The sequence below is a fragment of the Ricinus communis genome, chromosome 8 (assembly GCF_019578655.1).
Source record: "Ricinus communis isolate WT05 ecotype wild-type chromosome 8, ASM1957865v1, whole genome shotgun sequence".
NCBI classification, from domain to species: domain Eukaryota; kingdom Viridiplantae; phylum Streptophyta; class Magnoliopsida; order Malpighiales; family Euphorbiaceae; genus Ricinus; species Ricinus communis.
In genome coordinates, this window is record NC_063263.1 from 20,859,082 (window position 1) to 20,880,439 (window position 21,358).

General features: G+C 29.7%; 1 protein-coding gene across 1 annotated transcript; it reads right to left on the minus strand.

Annotated features, from left to right (window-relative positions):
• Positions 1-2,700: 2,700 nt before the first annotated feature.
• Positions 2,701-4,749, minus strand: LOC8260703 (UDP-glycosyltransferase 92A1). The gene has a single exon (XM_002529647.4). The coding sequence runs from the start codon at positions 4,624-4,626 to the stop codon at positions 3,109-3,111; it is 1,518 nt and encodes a 505-aa protein (XP_002529693.1). The 5' UTR covers positions 4,627-4,749; the 3' UTR covers positions 2,701-3,108.
• Positions 4,750-21,358: the final 16,609 nt, after the last annotated feature.

The window sequence follows — 21,358 nt, forward strand, 5'->3', positions numbered from 1 at the left end:
TAAAGAACTCTATCATGTATCCTACAGTAATAGAAGTTTACTCTACCTCGAGGCCTATAAATGTAAGATATCACACCACGAGAAATAGGTAATGTAACTACAACCTTTTAAATACTTATATCTCATTGTTTTCACCAAATACTAACTTGATTGCTGGAGTGGTTTTCCAAGTACCACACCCAGGGCCATAACTTGCTATTTTGCAGGAATTCATCAAGAATAGTTCGTGTGTAGAGACCGATATACCAAATCAGAATTTTTGGTTTGTATCAATTAAAAAGTCCTTTTTACTAATTATTTTGGATTGTTATTTTTTTATAAATTCTCATATTATTAGTTAAATTTCATACAACATTTTTTAAAAATAAAGAGTAAGATTCTAATTTTTTGATTGAAAAAAATATTTATAATTTATATAATAAAGGGTTCTTTACAAAAATACCCCTTATATAACAACAATAACATTTTTACCTCAAGAAAAAAAGTATTACAAAAATCCCCTTTTTAGGTAAAATATTTTGCAAAAATATGGATTTTTCTTTCACCGTCAATTTATGATGTGAACCATTTCTTGCAATGTCTTTTTAGATCCAATAGAAAAAATATCATAAAAATGGGGCATAATTAGTGGTCTTTTAGATTTATAAATAATTACTTTTATTTTTATTTTAAGATTTGTGTTCTTATATGAGTCTAAATTCATCTTTTATTTTTTTTAAAATATATATTTCACATAAACTAATTAATTAATATGGATGACTTCATCAAAATGACACTTTTTAAAAAATTTATCCTTTCCAAATTAAAATTGAAATTCATCCCATTCACTTTATACTATATAGTTGAATTATTTTATAGTTTGTGTTAGACATTTCTTGAACTAATATGACGGTAAATGCCAACTTGTTTATAATTCTTTCATTTTTTTAGAGTTATCTAAATATCCCACTTTGCTTGATTTTTTGAGTGTAGCTTAATTTGAAAAATTTATAAACTTTATAAATTTGAGAATTTTACAAAATTAATAAAATTTATATTCCTAAAAAACACAAGCTCACAAAAATATTCTATCAAGCTTAATTTTTCTTTTTGTAAAAATTCAATATTACTATAGGTTATTCAATTTATGAAGAAATTTGAAAAAGAAAGCAATGAATATGATCGTAAGATGTGATTTTATTTTTTAATATTATACATATATATATATATATATATATATATATTTTCTTTTCTTTTTCTTTTTCTTTTTATTTGAGAAATTTTTATTTTTTATAAGATAAGATATTTACTTAATTATTCACATATTATTTCTATTATTTTATACCATTTTTTCTTTAGTTTTTAGAGACTTTTAATTTTTTATAAGGAAAGATATTTTTGTAATTATTTATATATTCCTTTTGTTTACCATATTCATCTTTTTATGGCAGACAAATTAATTTTTATTAAAAGAGAGTAATTTTTCCACTCTATGCAACTACTTTAACTCTATTTATATTAATAGAATTTTATATCTTTTTATTTTAACTTCAAGATGGAAAATATTATTGTCTTTTAAAGAGAAAGAAGATTATTAATGTGAAATCGAAATTTAATTTCTAATATTTTTCAATATTGAAACATAATTTTTCAACAAAAATTACTATTATTTTGAACTATTCAATAAGTAAATAACAATTAAAGTAAAAGAAATTGAAGATAAATCTTCATAAATCTGAAAATTAATAAACAAATCAGCCAAAGCAGTTTAACATAAAGATTAAAAGACTTTAAACCAAAATAATTTATTTTTTATAAAATTTAAATAAATCTAAACTTCTTATATAGAGTAAAATCTAATAAATTTTAAGAAAATCCAAAACGATAATTTTTTTTCTTTTACATCAAACAAAGAGCTGAAATAGCAAAAATCATAAAAGAAAAAAGAAATTGAAATCCAAAAGAAAAAATAACAGTTCAAGAGAAAAATTTGAAGACGATTCTTCTAGATCTGAAAATCAACCAAACATTAACTAAACATCAACCATATTAGTCATAAAATCAATTACACATCAACTAACCATCAACCAAACATCAACAAAATCATTCAGTTTTAAAATAATTAAATAACAAAAATAAATATTAAAAATTAAAATCTAAACAAATATGGATTAGACAATAAATCATTTTTTATTTCTGTTGTAGCTTCACTACAAAAAGAACATTGCGTTTTGTGATGGCAAGAAATTGAAGTAGAGACCAAAAGAAAAATATGATCAATTTAAGAAAAAATTAAAGATAAATGTTAGCTTTATAAGTGTGGAAAAGATTACTCAACCGAAAAGCAAGCTTTCATCTTATAAAAGAAAACAAAGTGCTTAAAAATGTAAGCAGTATTTTTATAATTATTTCAAAATAGAGATATACAGTGTAAATTCCTCTGTAATAAAAGCAATCGTCCAATAGAAGACTGATTCACTGATGATGTACCGTGGCTTTAACTGAGAGGTTAAAATCCTTAAATTACCAAGTGCCATTCAACTTTTTCTTTTTTTTTTTAGTGGAATCTGTTGAAATCTAGTCAGCAGCTCAAGGAGGCAAATTGATAAAAATCACTAATTTACGAATGAAACACAAAACTCATTTCAAAAAGAAAAAGAAACGTCCTTTTTTAACTCATTGACTAGAACAGAAATAAAAGCACAAGGAAACAAAAAATCCTAAAAGGAAAGAAAAAAATATTAAAGTAGAAGTATCGCATTAAATGAGCTAGCGGCACAGATCACATTGCGAAGTAACATCTAACTCGACTAACCCAGGATAAGACAAAGCAGAGCACAAATGAACTAGCTATTGGGATCAAACTCTGCATCTCCTTTTGGAGTTATTGGGTGGCTCAATCTCGATCTTTGCATCAGATGACACCCTTGGTGCGAGTGGCGTAGAGGCCAATTGTATATATTTGCATCTTTGACTAAAAAAAGTATATATAATAATAGCAGGTGGCAGCAAATTGGGTTTTTTGAAGGCTTCATTGTGAAATTGTTGAAGCTGCTGTTAATACAACACATTATTCAAAAGTAATAATAAAAAATGACTGACACCATAACAAAGTACCTCAACTTCCATTTAGTGACCACCACCTTCTCTTCTGGACAAAAGGATCCTTACAAAATCATCCAGTGCTTTAACAGAGGACCCCTTTTCTTCTTTCTTGTCTTTCACTGATTCCCTGATCAACTTTCCAATCTCTGTAGCCTTTTTCCTCATATCATTTCCTTTGCCTTTCAAGTCCATCGCCAACTCTATCACCTTCTTCGCCTCTTTCCATTCTATACTGGTTTGCAATCCTCTTGTCAATTCCACACCAACACCCATTTCCTCCACCAGCATTTTAGAATTATAAGCTTGCTCTGCTGCTAAAGGCCAACCTATAATAGGCACACCTTGGCTTAAGCTTTCTATCACCGAGTTCCAACCACAATGACTCAAAAATGCTCCGGTCGATTTGTGTGACAAAATCTCCAACTGGGGTGCCCAATTTCTCACCAGCAATCCTTTTTTATTACTACTGATTCGATGTTCGAATCCATCTGGTAACCATTCTGCTTTGAATTCACCTCTTCTATCAAAACCAACTGGTGGCCTTATCACCCAGATGAATGGCTTTGCGCTTTCTTCCAACCCAATAGCCAATTCCATCAACTGAGCAGGATTTATACTATTTTGTGAACCAAATGAAATATAGAGTACAGAACATGGCATATGCAAATCAAGAAATTGCAGGCATTTTTCTGTTGAAATCCCAAATTGCTTACCTGCACGTTGAGAGCTAATAATCCCTGAACTCGAAAGAGATGAACCATTTAGCACATCAGGTGGAAGAAGAGGACCAGTTGTCCACACAGGAAGCTTAACATATTTCCTAAACAAATCCAATCCTAAAGGCTCAATTTCCTCAACTGTGTTGCATAAAAAACCAAAAGACTGTAAAGAAAGTGAAATCTGTTTCTGCATAAACTTGGACCAAATATCAGTACCATCCGCATCTCTTATAAACTTATGCAACTGAGATATGTGAAACCGGTATCCATCAGGAAAACCAGGCGCAGGAAACTCATCGGAACCGGCATACTGGCGGTGAGGAAGACTCAGCCATACAGAAATATAAGCCAAGGACCCATATGCTCCACCAGTAGTGAAAGAAACATTAACAGTACCGAAACTCTTGGCAACATCACTAGCCCACCCAAAAAAAACATCTGATATTATACAAAGTGGAGGCTTACCTTCTTTAGCTACAATATCAGAGAGTAGGTTGTGAACTGGATTCGCGAGACTTGTTGATGCAGCGAAAAACTTCCCAATAAGATCCAAAGGTAAATTTTCAGAGTTTTCAGTGTTGGGCGGTAAGCCATACTCGGCGGGGACAGAGAACGGAAGCTCTATAAAATTGATGTTATTAGGTTCAGGGGAGTTCATGGTTGAACGGAGGTATTGAATGTTGAGAGGGGTATTAGCAATGGTGACTCTGAAACCACTTCTTTGGTGGATTTGTCTTGCTAATGCAAGAAAAGGTATGAGATGACCATGAGCCATGAATGGTAACATCACTATATGCTCATTAGACTTAGATTTAGATTCCATTTGAAGATCAAAGATTCTGGTTTGATGGATGAACAATGAAGTAAGAAGAGAGTGTTTCTTGTTTTTGCCCTTTTTATAGGTAGGTAGGTCCGTCTAGTTGTCTGAATTTTCTAATCCACTTTTAACATTGAAATTGAAGTGATGAATTTAAACTTTATATATGGACCGTAACCACCCGTTTTAGTTCCTGCAAAGGTGCAACTAGTGGTTCTAGTTCTTCTGAGAGTCAAATTGAAATCAGCTCAATCAGACTTCCGATTTTGATCCTAGAATATGGGTGTCGATTTTTGGTTCAGGATTCGGCCAATTCTAGTTCTGGTTTGATTCAATTTGAGGTCAGGACCCAACCGATTCCTCTCTCCATTTCGAACCATAAGTAAAACATTTTTTTAACTTCATTGTTATATCCTAAATCAATATACATCCATAGGATTATGTACTTGGAATCATTAATATGTGTAGCCCGCACATTTTCTTTAAAAATTGAACTTAATTGAACATTTTTACCTACAATTAAGATAGAAAAATCCTAAGCTCAATATATAATTTTTACTTCAACTAAAATATATAATTGTCTTTTCTAATACTAAAAAATCAACTATTTATTATTTTCTTTTTTTGAATTTTTATTTACATGCACTCTCCTATTTTTAAAATTATAATTTTTATAATTTTTATAATTCTTTTGGCTTTCGATTTTAAACTTTAAAGATTTAAAATTTCTATAGATCCCATTATTTTGTATACATATTCATATTTATTTTAAATGACATTTCAATACAATCATATAAATTGCTTGTAAAAACAGTGGTAAGAATATTAAAGAACACACAGTTTAAATCTTATGAAACTAAAGTTTATAACTGATAGATTTTGTTATTATGAATATATTATTTGTTTTACATCAGCTTTTTTATTATAACATATGATCAATGAATTTTTGTTATATATTTGACGAACCTCAAATGCTACGTTGATGAACATGTTGCTAGTAGATGGTGAATTTTGTTAAACATTTATTTGTTAATGATATAAGATTAATTGTACTACAAAATAAACTTATTCCATTTTAAAAGTGAATTTATCATCAAAATTATGAATAACATGATCAACTTGTAGTTCATATATAATGAATCTCAATGTGCTACAGAATTAATTTATTCCATTTCAAAAATAAAACTGTTACCAAAATTATAAATTAAATAATGAATCTATTCATATATAATGAACCTCAATGTGCTATAAAGTGAACCTATTCAATTTCAAAATAAAACTGTTAACAAAATTATGAATAAAACAATGAACCTTAATGTTTTATATAATAAACTTATTATTTTCTAACAATCAAGCTGTTATAATATTTTTATTGAACATAATGATGAACATTATATTTAATTAACCTATAATCATATTTTAAAAGAAATGATTAAAATTTATAGATTCTGATTTGAGAGTTTGGAGAATGGAGAAAGAATAAAGAATTCAGCTCGTGAAAAATAAGTTTTCAAAATCCACAAATATGCATAATCTATGTATGAGAATGAAAAAAAAAAGAAAAAAAATTAAAGAACAATAATATTATGCAGCAAAGAACAAAAAAGAAATAAAAAAACGAAGAACAACAACTTGTAGATTCTGATTTGAAACGATAAATGATAGAAAATTGAAAATGGAGAAAATAAAATTGAGGCAAACAACTAAAGAAAGCTCGTCATTATGCTTTAAATCTGCAATAATATACAAAGCGTTATATTTGAATTTAAACTTTCTCACATATGTGTTTTAAAAATTCAGCTCATTCATTTAAATAAAACATTCACGTTTTGGATATTGAATATATAATGCACAACATACCTAGATTCAAGATACCATTTATTATTTAGATGTAGGCGTCAGATTTTAGATTCCAATCCAACCATAGTTAGGGCTAGACGTACTAACTCCTTAATGCTTTTTATAATTGACTTTTAAATGATTATGAGAAAGCGTGTTGAAATTTTTTTTTTACAGTCCTTTTCTTTACGATTTTTCTTTTCTAAAAATATTCTTTTCACAATTTTCTTTTTAAAAAATTTATATTATTTTTTTAGAATTGTATTACAGTATTCTTTTGATATTTTATTAAATTTTTTTAGTATATTTTTATTACTGTGAAATATATTTTAAAATTTTATTTTAATTAATATCTTCATGTATGTTAAACTGTATTTGATATATTTTTAGTGTATCATGGTATATTTTTTAAAATACATATTTTCATATCATCAAAACACTAGTTGCTATAAAAAATATATAATATCATCCAATTCACAAATACCAAATATAAAAATATAAAATAAAAAAGATAAATCTATCTAATTTGACTGATTTCATAATAATATAAATTAAAATCATATCCTATTAGTATTTTATACGTATACTTTTAATATTTTTTTAAATGAAATTTTAAAAGGTAAAGTCATAATAATACAAGAAAAAATGAATCAATTTTCAGTATTTTTAGGTGTATTTTATGTTTCTTTAATAAAATCTCTTGAAAAATAAAAAAATCTAAAATAAAAATCAAATTCACGGTAAAATTAGTAAAATATATTTTTTGATATTTTATAGATATATTTTTAATATTTTTTCTAATAAAGTCTTCTAAAAAATTAAAAAAAAAAGATATAAAATGAAAACTGAAGTTATAGTAATATAAATTTTGTAAAAAATATCTTTTGAATATTTTTTAGTATTTTTTTTGATAAAATTTTAGAATAAATAAAAAATTCTAAAAAAATCATAAAGAGGAATTTTTGACGGTAAGATTTGATTTTTTCAAGAAAACGGTGGACCATGAAAGTTGTTCTTGTTATAAACCCTAAGGATAACAATAAAATGATAATATGTTGGGAACACTGCAGCATATGACACTTAAACAATTACTAGTTTTAAATTTATCCGGACTCAAATCCTAATAATTACAGTAAAAAGAAAATCACACTTTGAGACCACATGCCCAAAAAATAGGAATTTCAAATGAGCGGGTTGAGCTATGTTTGGTATTTCCCATCCCCGCCGTGTCAAGCACGAGGTGGATACAAAGTAGAAAAAGAGTTTCAAAACAGAGTCGGGTTGAATTCCAATAATATCTATATTTAAAAATATATATTTATTAATTTTTAAATATATTTATTTAATATTTTAATAATTATTGAGTATAATTAAAGAAATAAGTCTAAGATTTAATTAATATTTAATATATTTAAAAAAAATATATTTATTTACTTATATTTTATATATAAAACATATAAAATATATAAAAATATTTTAGATATAATTCTCATTTTCACTCCGTCACTAGTAGTGGGGAGCGAATATTTCCCGTCTGATTTAAGTCCGGTTATAAATTTACATACGGGTAGGAGGCAATTTACCATCTCTAGTAAATACCCCTAATATTTATGGTAAAGACAGATCAAGTTGGGACCACATAAACATACAAGACAAATACAGTTCTAGAATAAGAGATTCATACTTTTTGCTACTTCCAAATCAACAGCGTACCTTTATATTTTTCAGACTCAGTAAAGAGTTTTAAGGTAAACAAACACAATCTAAGCATTCAAAAAGAGATTAAGGTTTTTAGGGTTTTCCCTCTTTCATTCGTGGTTGAGTGATTTACTTTCATTAGGTTTGTTTATATTGACAAAAAGATAAATCAATGCATTTACTTTTTGAGCTAAACCGATATATTTATGGACATAAAAAAAACAAGAGAATTAAATGGAGCTATCGACATTCATGCAATAATATATAGAAATTAATACATATGCGCTAATGACTCTTGACACAAATGGTAACAGTAAAAGGGTCTAAATATACGATTTAAATATAAAACGCAGAATTATAATTTTTGTCTTTTCATTAATGTATATATTTTAGCTTCTGGCATTAAAAGATGGATTCACAATCAAATTTAATTTTTCTACAAGCTCTAGTCTCTAAACTATTATGCAATGAGACCCTTGAAATACATTTTTTGGTCAAAACTCTATTAGAAGTTTAAGTAATAATGTCAAAACGAAAAGGAAAAGAAATTTGTTCTGAAGACAACAAATAGGAAACAAAACATTTGTTATGAGAAGCTGCTGCTTCAAAGGAATTGCAGTAGTTTATCTTTTAAAAATGATGTATATTTTTTTTCCAGAAACAAGCTTTTGAATCAAAAAGTATTCATGCAGAGTGTATATATTAGGTTTAAATAAAAATAAAATTAGTGTTTCTAAAATTTAATATATAAAAATTAATTTAATTAATATAAAATATACATATTTAAAATTATGTAGATAAAATGATAAATATTTTTTTATAATTTAACTAAAATTTTGAATATATAATTATGTTATAATTTTTAAAAAGATATTTTACTATTTATAAAATTTATTTTTACGACGCTTTAAATTAATTTTTAAAAAATATATATATATAAAATTATTTAAAAAATGTGCACTTTTGAGGATGGTAAAGAATTATTTTAAAATTAAAATTAGCCTTTTCAGAAAGTGCATCACAGTCCTATTTTGTCTGTTATGTTTGTGGGTGCTGTTCCTTTTAAAGCAATAGTTATGTAAGGCATGCATAAACTACGTGGACAATGGGCATTCACTACTTCCCCAACTTAAAAACGCTACTCATTTATTCCTTGACCATTTGTTTGGGACAGGGAGTAAATGAGGGGAGAGAAAGTAATATTTATATATTTGAAAGATATAGAGAATGAAAATGGTGTTTATTTTTAGGAGTAAGTTCTTGAGTTAAATTCCTTTTCTTTCTATTAGTCCAATTTTTGGTTTTATAGTGAATTTTAAAAATAATTATTTTATATTTTATAATTTATGGTCCGTTGGACTTTCTATTGATTAAAAAAGAAAAAATTATATAAAATATTATTTTTTTAATAAAATATTATTTTTATTTTACTTTTTTTTCTTTTTACTTATATAACATTTTATTTATACTATTTTAACTTTTCTTTTATCATATATAGTGTTTTTTGACTTTACTTTCTTCTTTAATTTCTTTTTTTAGCTTCTATTTTTGCTGCACCTCCAAGTCACCACCTGCCTCCCTCGTGGAAACACTAGGCTCAGCAAGGAGTTTGTGAGAGGCAGTAGCACGAGTAATCGGGCGCTGCCCGCTAAATGAAGCAAGAACGGTGGTGCTGGACCATAAAGAACTGGCGTCCCCTCACTCAAATCTATCACTTCGTGGTGACCCTCAGAAGCCGAACCAAGAGAGACCCTGGAGGCAGAGCCCCTATTAACACCGCGGCTACCCCCTCGTCGGATGAATATTTCCTAGTATATTAAGAACCACCACTTACTAAACCTCATAAATAAGAATGAAAAGGAAAGAGAAATAAACCATTAACGCCGCCGTAGACAAGGCAATGACAACAATTGCACGAATGAAACAAACAAACAACAACATGAAAAACAGTAAGAAAAATAAAAACAAAAAGCAGATGACATGAAGGAAGAACAAGACCAGAAAGAAAACTTACTATTGCTGGAAGCCATGGCAAATCAGAAAAAGAAAAAGCAGCAGCACCAGGCAAGAAAAAGAAAGAATAGAAGAGAAAGGAAGAAAGCGAGAAGGCAAATGAAACAAAATGTAGGAGAAAGAAAAAAGATAATAATAGTAATAAAGAAAACAATCAACGACAACTGGTAGAGAAATGAAACCACCAACATGTGGCAAGACCTCCTTAACTGGTTACCGAATTTGAAGAGTCCAAGTTGACGTTATTTGTGCTCTTTGAGAAAGACGCGTCTGTAAGCACCTGTTTGGTTGAGTTTATTCATTGTAAGTTTGTTTGAAGCTCAATTATGTTATTTTGTCTTAAAAACTAGTTAATTACATAATTTATTATGTTTTATATGTATGTTAACTACATTTTGTGCTTTTGTGCATGTATCTCAAAGCCTACAGGATCCGATTGTCAAATCTAGCCTAGGAACCTTCCTAAAATCAATTGGCACTATGAATAGTCGATCGACTGTATGTAGAGCCAATCGACTCTATGACACAACCAATCAACTGTTAGGGATGGCAATGGGTAAGATAATACAATACCCTTACCCATACCTAAAAAGTGCATGTCTACTCGTACCTGTACCCATACCCATTTAGGTAATAGATTTTAAATTTGTCTCCATATCCATAGACTTTCGGTAACTTTCATGTAACCCATTATCCAAATAATTACTATATTATTTTTAGAATAGTTATGCAAATTTAAACATTAGTATATAATTACTATAAATTAATGTATATTATATTCAAAGATATCATATATTAAGAAATATACATTAAAAAATTGGAACAAAAAATATATAAAAAGTTGAATAATTTAAAAGTTGTCCGATTTTCTAAATAATACATATTAGACCATAATGAATAAGTTCAATTACATAACCTATAAAATTGTGCATCTAACTTAAAACAACATAAAGAAAACGTTTTTATTTCTTAGATGTGCCACCAGCCTTCAACCTTTCAACATTGCCATCCTATATGCATCTCTTTATATATATATATATATATATATATATGGCCTTTTAATCAAAGTCTTTAAGGGTTTAGGATTTCTACAAAGCCCTAACTTACTTTAAGTTGGACTTTGTTATCCTAAATGACTTTAATTAATATAAGAATTAATCCATGGATAATAAACCCAACATAAGCCCATTATACAAGGCCCATTAGTTCTTATTAATTAACCTTTAATTAGGCCTAATATATATGAGCTTAAGCCCAATGTTTAAATCTCATTTTAATCCTCACTTAAATTCTATTTTTGTGTGACACAAAAGGTTCCTAACATGTTGGTAATGATTATGGATTATAAATTAAACTCTTTAGTTTAATGTTAATTCTCTAATGTAACTTAATCAATATTCATATATCAAGATTAGCATCTAGCAATGCATCATGATCACCCAAATGTTTAGGAATGGTTAAAGTACTTTAATCAACCTTTGTAGTGAATAATCTCAATGTAATTTAATCCTTTCATTGTACTTTTATTCCAATTTATTCATAGAGCATGGATGCAAGTGTCAACTCTATAATTGAACCAATCATATTTGTTCTTGATAATTGCATATAACCTCTTGAGTAACATCTATGAAATAGTTTTCATATTCTTCATTCATACAACCTTGGTCAAGGATTTTCATGTTAAAATATATAAGAATCAACAGGATAAGTTCCTATGACATATTGCATTAGGCAGTAAACCTTTCAATATTTTTGGTGCATTTTTGAGTTTTTTCATTCATATAAAAGTTGTATGCATGATATTCAACAATAAAAATAAGTATTGAGATGCTTTAGTGATCATAAATTTGAAAATAGATTAAAAGTTTGCGTCATACAAAGTATAAAAAAAGAGTACAAAAGATAACTAATCTAATCAAAAGTCATCGGGGCTCTCTCCCGAGTCATCCATCCCCTTGTCGGAGTCAGCCTCCACTTATTCGGTTCGATGAGCTGATAACTGAAGCGTTAGGGTATTTATCCGATGTTGATGGGCATCCACCTGCCCCTGCAAGCCTCGTGATCCCTCTACAATATAAAAAAATTCAAAAGATTAGGTATTGCATTTCATAACATACATCCATACATTTTACAATTGTATTTGTTTTCTATTTTTTTTAACTTGCTCTCAAATCTTTATTGATAACAAAGAACTATCTCCTTGCAACCGCAGTAAGCTGGTGTACATGCTCGAACTAGTCTCTTTAAATTTGTATGATTATATATGTATATGTATTACTAACATTTCAGGAGAGTAAACTAGTGTAAAATAGTAAAGAAATAGACAACTCATGTTGCTCGGAGTAAACTCCGGAGGGAGGCTCGACTCTAAGGCCAGTCGGTGATCCACAGTACCGAAAAGACTCTAGCAAGGTATTGTAGGATCTAGGAGAAACGGGATGCTCCCTAGAATGACATCTAAGACTATCGTGGGAGGTGCCTCTGAAGTAGCAACAGTTGATGAGCCCGAGATGCAAGTGGACCTAGGACGACAAGTGGATTGCGTCATACTACTCGAGACTCATCGTTAGCTCTTCGTCGAAATGTCAACCGTCTAAAACATCGATAGAAAAAGAGACATAGGCACTAGTTGTTGGTTGGGCCCCTTCTCCCAACCGTAAATCCACTCGCCTAAGTACCATGCCCGACAAGCAAGGCCAGATAGAAGTATCCTCCTATGCTCAATCTTTATGGCAGACATCATATAAGGATCCTAGTAGCGGCAATCCCCGAGCCAATTGCCGTGAATATGAAAATGCAAAGGTAAGTAATCGAACTTTCAAAATTATAAATTTAACTGTTATATCTTTCTTTTTACCTGATCCTAAAATAGGAAGGAAGTTGACCAACTTATAATGCATGTGGACTTGTGCCCACTCCAGCGGGACGCTCTTGCTCGAACCCCAATGACTTAGGCGAAGGAAAGCTCGAGAACTACTTATAGGCTGAGAGCCTACCAGAAGACCAAACTTCAGGGCCCAAACCTACCTTTAAGTAATCAGTAAATAATACACGAATAGAATAGTAAAAATATATAATAAAAAACAAAACTTACGTGTATGGCGTACCAAAGACTATAGAGCCTATTGCTTCTATGGACTGTAATGTCCATCTGCTGATATAGATATGCGAGAGCAGCAGTCCCCTAATTGTAAGAGGTGACATTGTCTAGATCTCATAGAGAGTCCAAGTAGTGTAGGTTTAGCGAGTTCCCCGAGTCGCTAAACAAGATGGTCCTAAATAAGTAGACTAGAAAAGAATGAGGCATCTAGTCCACCTCTGGTTTAGATCGAAGGGTGAATCCTCTACAATGGAGAGGGATACTCTGATAGGTATGCATCACGTGTTCTTGTGTGTATGCAAGAACCCCAAAAGGTCAATAATAAATTGGTCCCAAGTGTCGAACCTCTAGTCATGTATGGTGTTGTCAAAAGGTATGGAGGTACGTGTGATGTCAATCCCTGTAATGGCAGTAAAAGAAAGTGGAGACAGTGTCAGCTCTTCAACTAGGGTATGGAAGGTGCGGGTGGTGTCCATCCACCTCTCAAGTAGTACATAGACCGAGTTATGGTCGGTCTTCCCTGTAGTAAAAGGCACCGAGGCAACGAACTGGTGGAACCTGGTGTTACCAATCCAAGCCTGGATATAGCTAGATAGCTCATCGAACCACTCCCAAGCACTGTAGAAGTTCCCAGCGAACCGAATCGACATAGTGTCGCTCTAAAAATTGTGAAACATGTATAAAAACGACACATGCATATTGAAGTCCAAAACAGTTAAGTACCTTGACTTTTTCAAGTTTTTTTCTCAAATAACGATGCAAACAGTTGTTTTCTAGCCCATGCGCGTCTAACCAGACTGTGCAAAGCCGATTGGCTAGGGCTTTTTCTTTTATTAGGGTATTTGGAAAAAATTCTCAATTTAGGGTAAAAGTTAAGAAAATTCTATTTTTAGGGTAATGTTGAGAAGCAATTCTCACTTTGAGATAAATTTCCTATACGTGGACATGTCCACTAGTTGGACTGGTGGATAGGATTGTCTATCAGTCCAACTAGTGAAGAGGGGGCAATCCCCCACTCCATGTGGTGGACAGGGGAAGAAAAAAAATGCACAATACCTTTCCACCAATTCAAGTGGCAGACAGGTAAGAAATAAGGAAAAAAGGTTTTCCAAGTTTACCTATTCACCCTTTTCCATCACTCTCGAATTTATACCGGAACACTCATCAAACTCGTATATTCTACTGCCGTCCCATCCCGAGTCAACACAAAATCAATAAAAATTTGTAATGCGGAAAATGAAGCATGCGTAAACCGTACATAACCAATTAGTCAAAATATTAATCATTAAATCAGAGATATCATATAAAATATTTGCTGACACACGTAAGCAGATATATGACTTTAACTCACAGCTTTGGTGACCTCCTAGCCCTGCTCCAGTGCCCTAGTTGGAGCGAGCCGAACAGACGGATTATCTAATCATGGAAAATAATTTATTAATAACACTAAAATAATTGACAATTAACCCTAGGTCTAGACTCCTAGGACTGACTATTTAAGAATCATGACTCGAGTAAATTCTACTGAAAATCCGGCAGAACCTCCACTAAAACACGAACGTTTACCCCCCGTAAAATGGGTCTAGGACCTGCTAAAAAAACACTTCAAAAATTTAACAATTAATACAATGGGAATCAGGTTCCCAAGACTTCACTAATTTCCTGACTCCGTCACATAGCACAAAAATCACGACTACGGCAAGCAGTCCGATAAACAATTATTTTAACACACAAATATTTTCTAATACACAACACAATTCAATAGACACATAATTGAATCAAAGAATTCCAGAATCAACGAGCCAGAGAAAATTACTGAGACGCTTAATCGCTCGGTCAACTCGCCCCCAGCCACCAGAGTCTGATCGACGATCCGAATACACTATCGGACTCGAAACGACGCGCTGATGACGATTCCCGCTTCCGATTTCCGATCCGACCGCCGATCATCCGGAGAGATTTATGGACGATCTCGACCATCGATTTGCAAATGAAGCCCGATTGCCACGAAACCGGTGCCATTGCGAAGCTTGAGCTGAGGAGAGTCGGATATGTCCTTCGATCAACCATCCTCCACCGGAGCTTGCCGGAAAAGCCTAAAAATATGGCTGCCAACTCCTCACCGTAACTCCCTCCTCCGACCACCAAAGCCGATGCCGCCACTCCCAAAAGAAAGCCTTCAACTCACCGGTCAAATTGAGATCAAGATCGCTGCCAAAGGATGCCGGAAACGGCCGGAACGTCGGCAAGAAAACTGTTACCACCTCTCGCACTCTCTCACCGATCCGCCGGAGCCTCAATCGCACATCCAAATGGCCATACACCTCCGGAGCTCGCCACCGCCGGGCATGGCGACACAACTCCCTCCTCCATTCTTCTTCTTTTTCCTCCTCCTTTCTTCTTCTTCTTCCTTTTTCTTTTCTTCTTTCTTTCCTTCCAATATCGACATTAGGTCCCTGTATTTTTCTTTTTACCTTTTGGTCCCTCAACTTTTTAAATTACTATCAATTTCGTCTTGTAAAAATTCTAATTAACCCCTAAAATTTTCTTTAGCCTTTCAATTAAGCCCCTAACTATTTAATTTAGGCCAAATTAGAATTATTGAAAAATACACAATTACATATATATCTCTGGCCGACATATTTATTTATAAAAATACCAAACATACAAATTCTCATTAAAACCCCATAATAATAAAATTATTCTTTTAATCCTCATCCCAAAATAAATTTTCAATTTAGTCCTAACACACAATTAATTTAAATAACCAATTTGCTAATTATTTTTCAACTTAAAATTAAATACCACTAGCTAATTAAAATACCAATTTCTTCAAGAAATTTCTTTTATAAAAACATCATTTACAAATTCTTCCAATATATAATTTTATTTATATATATATACATTTGGAGAAAATTTGGAATGACCAAAAGTATAATTTATTTCTCAAATAATTTACTTAATGAACTCCTTAAAAATCAAACTAATTGGGAATAGAAAAATAACTCCTTTAATTGTCTAACATTAAAATTTCCATTAATCATTCCAAATTAAATCAGATAAAAATAAAGTAAAATTAATTTAAATAAAAACTCATTTATTAATTATTATTAATAAAATCATTATTAAAGAAAATTTTCGGGTATTACACATTTTCTATAATATATTTATAGAAGTTCACATGACATTCATGATTGTATTATTGTCCTTATATATTTCTTTTCTATAATATAAAATCATATTCCAACCAAACTCTAAAAATCATATTGAATTTGAATATAGCTGGTTCTTTAGGTTATGTTAGAAGGGAAAGAATTTGAATTCTAGCACAATTTGATGATTAATGTCATTTTGAAAAATATACAAACCCAAAAGAATATTATGTTGGTTTACATCGTGAATAGAACTTTAGAGTCGAGGAAGCAGAGACTTTGATTCATATTTTTTTTTTTGCATTGGGAACTCTAGTTGTGAAACACCGTTCATTAGCACTTTGTCGAAGAAACATGGTAAATTATGAGATCGCAGTGAAACGGATCCAATAAGAGAATAATTGAATGTTCCTTCGAAAATTAAGATATTACATGTTACAGCTGGTAAAAGAACAAACAATGGCAATCAGTAGAGACTTGAGTGAAAATGAGGCTAACAATATCATGCGTTGTAATAGGTATGCATCAGACTATGAAATGTTTGATGAAGAAATATGACCTCCTATTTGTATTATGATATTGGTTTATAATAAAATATATATTCTCATGACAATGTGATTGTATTAAATGTTTTTACATAAATTGCATGATAAGCATATTTTATTTGGTGATTAACATATGATATTAATCGCTATCAAACAAGTCTATGCCGGACAGACAATCACGTGAATTTTCTAAAGCTCTAAATATTATAGCTTGTTGGTGATCCGCATCTTTAAAGGCCTTATTTACTCGCTGATGAAAATACTCTCTATTAAAATGAATTTTGATTCAATTATTTTCTTTCCTAATGCGATATAAAGCAGTGTAGAATTCAAAGATAGTAGATGGACTCATATTAATAGCACTCACATGCGGTATTTTTATTTGAAGTTCCAATGCTCCTTCACGTAGAATTTGAGATTGGCATAATCAAAATTCTCACTCATTCATTAGTTGACTGTGTACCTTCTCACTATTATGCTTATTTGGATCCATTGGATATAAAAAATCATCATCTAGTGCTCAATAACGTCAGTAGATCTGAATATATCACCAAGAGTGTACACATTCGTCATGGTACCTACTAATAAAATTATAAAATGTTAGAATATTAAATAAAATATCATTTAACAACATTTGGATAAACATGAAGGAAGAAATTTGATATAGTCATTGTCATCACTATTATTATAATCTAAAATGCCCTCTTCATCTATAGGTATTGGAATGCTATTTTGAAGTTCTATCCTGAATAGGTCGTGCTTCTTATAATATTATTCTAATAATTGATTCATTACGTTAATCTTCCTTTCTAGTTGTTCCATCACAACTTCAACTTTTTCTGAAGTCTGTCTAGGTAACTTTGCTGAAATAATTCTAGGTATTTGTGGATCATGATATGTGCAATATGCCTCTAGCTCACACCTTATTCCCCAAACTCTGGTCCGTTTTAATTCTTTACTAAAAACATTTTCAAGCTCTTTCAAGTTAGTTGTATGATGATCCACAAAAATATGATTTGCACAACTCTGATTCAATGTTGCATGAGTTGGTTGATTTAGAAATGGTCTCTTCTTTCCGTACCAGACATCACCATTGGGAACTTTATATTTATCAACCACAATCACGATATGAAACTATTGTTTACTAGTGCTATTTCTTTCACCTTTCTTTTGTTTCATTATAAAATATAAGCTGGTAATTGATTGAGATAATAATATGGTTTAAATATTTAGTTCTACAAATATAAAATTAGCTTAGCAATATAAAGTAAGATATATAAAATAATATAGCAATAGTAAAATAAATAGAAAATAAATTAAGATCTACGAATTGTCCTAGCATTATATCCAGTTTGACCACATTTGTTATAAAAACTAGTCCTTACATCTTATGCATTTTTCCAATCCATTTCATTCTGTAATCCTTTTTGTTTTCGGTCTTCCTTTCTTCTGCTTCAATTCATGGTTAGTCACTAAAGGAAATTCAATGGATTTTAGCCAGTAATCTTGGTGCCCAATGGGTGTGAAATCAGTGCACCAATATTGAAGCACCTCTTTAGATTGTACCATTTTCCAATGAACATCCTGTAACTAATTCCAAGTTTCATACATATGGCAATTGCATGTGAACATGGTATTCAATTTTGTTTAAATTTATTACAAGTATTGGTTTTTTCTAATAGGTTAACTGTTTCATTATGTTTGCCTTTCTTTTGCGCATTTTTGTAGGCATTAGTAATCAAGCACACACCAGTCTCCTTATTAAATATTCTAACATGATGACCATTTACTTTCTACACACAATGCTCTAATACCTTGATACAATAATCAGTATATATACAGCCTTTAGTAATTGCATCAGTATACTTCATTTGACACTTATTAAACATGTCGATCAACTTTAAAAATAGCCCATGCATCGCAGTCTTAATAGGCATCCCCATTACAGGTTTTAAAGCAGAATTGAAAGATTCAACATAATTAATTACATAAATGATATCACCATCCCAATAAATAATCAACAACGGTATAGTGGACATCTTTTTTGTCATGTAAATTTTTATGAATATCTACGCTTTCAAATATGCTTCAAATATAAATATCTTTAAAAATAATTAGCTTTATTAATAACTTGAAATATAATTAGTTTTAAAATTAAATACCTTTAAATATAATAAAATTTATTAACTTGAAAATACTTATTAAAATCCATGAATAAGAATTGAATTTTCTAATCTTTCCTTATCTTTCTCGGGTAACTCATAATTTACCTTTGGCAATATAGGGTATTGTGATATTTTTCACTTGCCGATTGAATAACTAGATGTCTTTCTTACTACCAGATTCATATATTCTTTAATAAATTATTTGACAAGTCTTCTATAAGTTCCTCTATCTTCATAGTCATTCCATATAGAATCAAGGATACCTCATTTATTTGGATAATACAAACATGTTATAAGGGCTTGATATTTTTTCAATGTTTGTCCTTAAACTCCATTTCCAGACAATCTCTTGTATACAATTATTAATTTTTATAATATGATTAACAAAATGAGTCAAGTCATTATTATTGTCCTCAGTTTCCATTTTATTATTTTATAACATGCTTATTAATTCTTGCACTTTTCTTCGTTGTTCACTACTACGTATATCTATAGGAACTCGAATAACCCTACCATAATTTTTTGTATCAATAATATAAATATAAGTAATAACAAAACAAAAAATTAAACAAAGAAATAAATAAATTATTAAAGAAAATCTAAACTAAATATTAATAATTGCAGCAAATAAAAACTTCAGCTTACACATAATTCTAATATAATTTACGCTATGATAATCCATTTTAATATAATGTCTAAATTTTTAAATTGTTAATTTTACTATACAATTTTTAAACACAAATTAAACTAGTCATTTAAATACCATATTAAATATCAAATATAACAACATAATATTTAGAAAGTAACTAAAAAATTATATAAATTTTCAAATTAAAAATTCATACCTTATATGATGATTTTCTTTAGAACTAACCAAGACCTGCAAAAATTATAAATATCAATTATACTTACGTAATTTCTTATTCAATTATATAAAAAAATTATTATAATAATAACATGCTAAAAATTAATTAAAAAATTCTAAAAAAAATTTAAATTTCATCATACTTATTCATAATTTCTTACTCATTTATATCTAAATATTATTACAAAAGATCATACATTTAAATTTAACTGTAAACATTATATATTTCATTATACGGACAAAATATTCATATTCAAATATTATTATATAATATTATAGAAAAAATAATGCAATAATAATTATCATTATAAAGTTTCAATATTATTAAAATATTATTAAAAGATATTCTAAAAAACTATTTAAAAGTATAATACTACATTTTTTAATATTCCATTTTATAAATACGTTACTTATAATCTATGATCTTGATCTAGAATTTTCTGTCAAAAAAAATTTATATACAAAAAATTTCACATTTTTTTTATGTTTGATGTATTAATTATATATTTTCATATTTTCTTGAATTTCAACTTCTCATAAATTTTCTTTAATCAATAAAAGTCTTATCTTAATTAATTACGACCCATTTTTTCTTACAAAGTTATTTTTTAAAATGTTTTGCGCTATTTGGAAATACAAAAATATTATATACAAATTAATTATTACTGCTTTGTTATTATACTTATGAAATTTCCTTTTCATACATAATTGTTTCCTCATTTATACAACTACACCATGTTTCTAACTTATCACCTAAATCATTGTAATACTTGTAAATTTTTAAATTTTAATTTCATTATTTTTTAGGGTAATGTTATAAATTAATATTTTTGTGAGTAATTGAGCACTGTCTAGTTTAATATTATCCAATAATTTTAATATATTGATTTTAAATGAATTTTAAATATAGTTTTGTGATTTTAAGTTAGTGAGTCCATTTTATTTATATTAGCCTTATTTAAAATACTTATTTTCTATTTAACTTGGATTTAGTCTACATTAATTATTAATTATCTCCTTATTTTGTATAATCGTCATTATTATTATTGTCATAAATCCAAGCTAGTGTTCAATTGTTGGGATATTAAATTAAGGGTATATGTATATATGTATACGGGGAGATGTTAATTTAGCAAGTCTTTTTAAGGGGGACCTAAACATAATTTTCTATTGGAAAAATTGCAAAAGAGCCCTTGTGCACATTTCCCTTCTTCTTCTTCCTCTCCCTCCCTTGCTGTCGATTTCTCCTCCTCCCTACCTTAATTTTTGCCGCCTGTATCTCCATCAAATCGTCAAAACTTCCTTCTCCCCATTCCCTTATGTCTGCGTCCTCCTTCTCCTTTTTCTTATTTTCTTCTTCT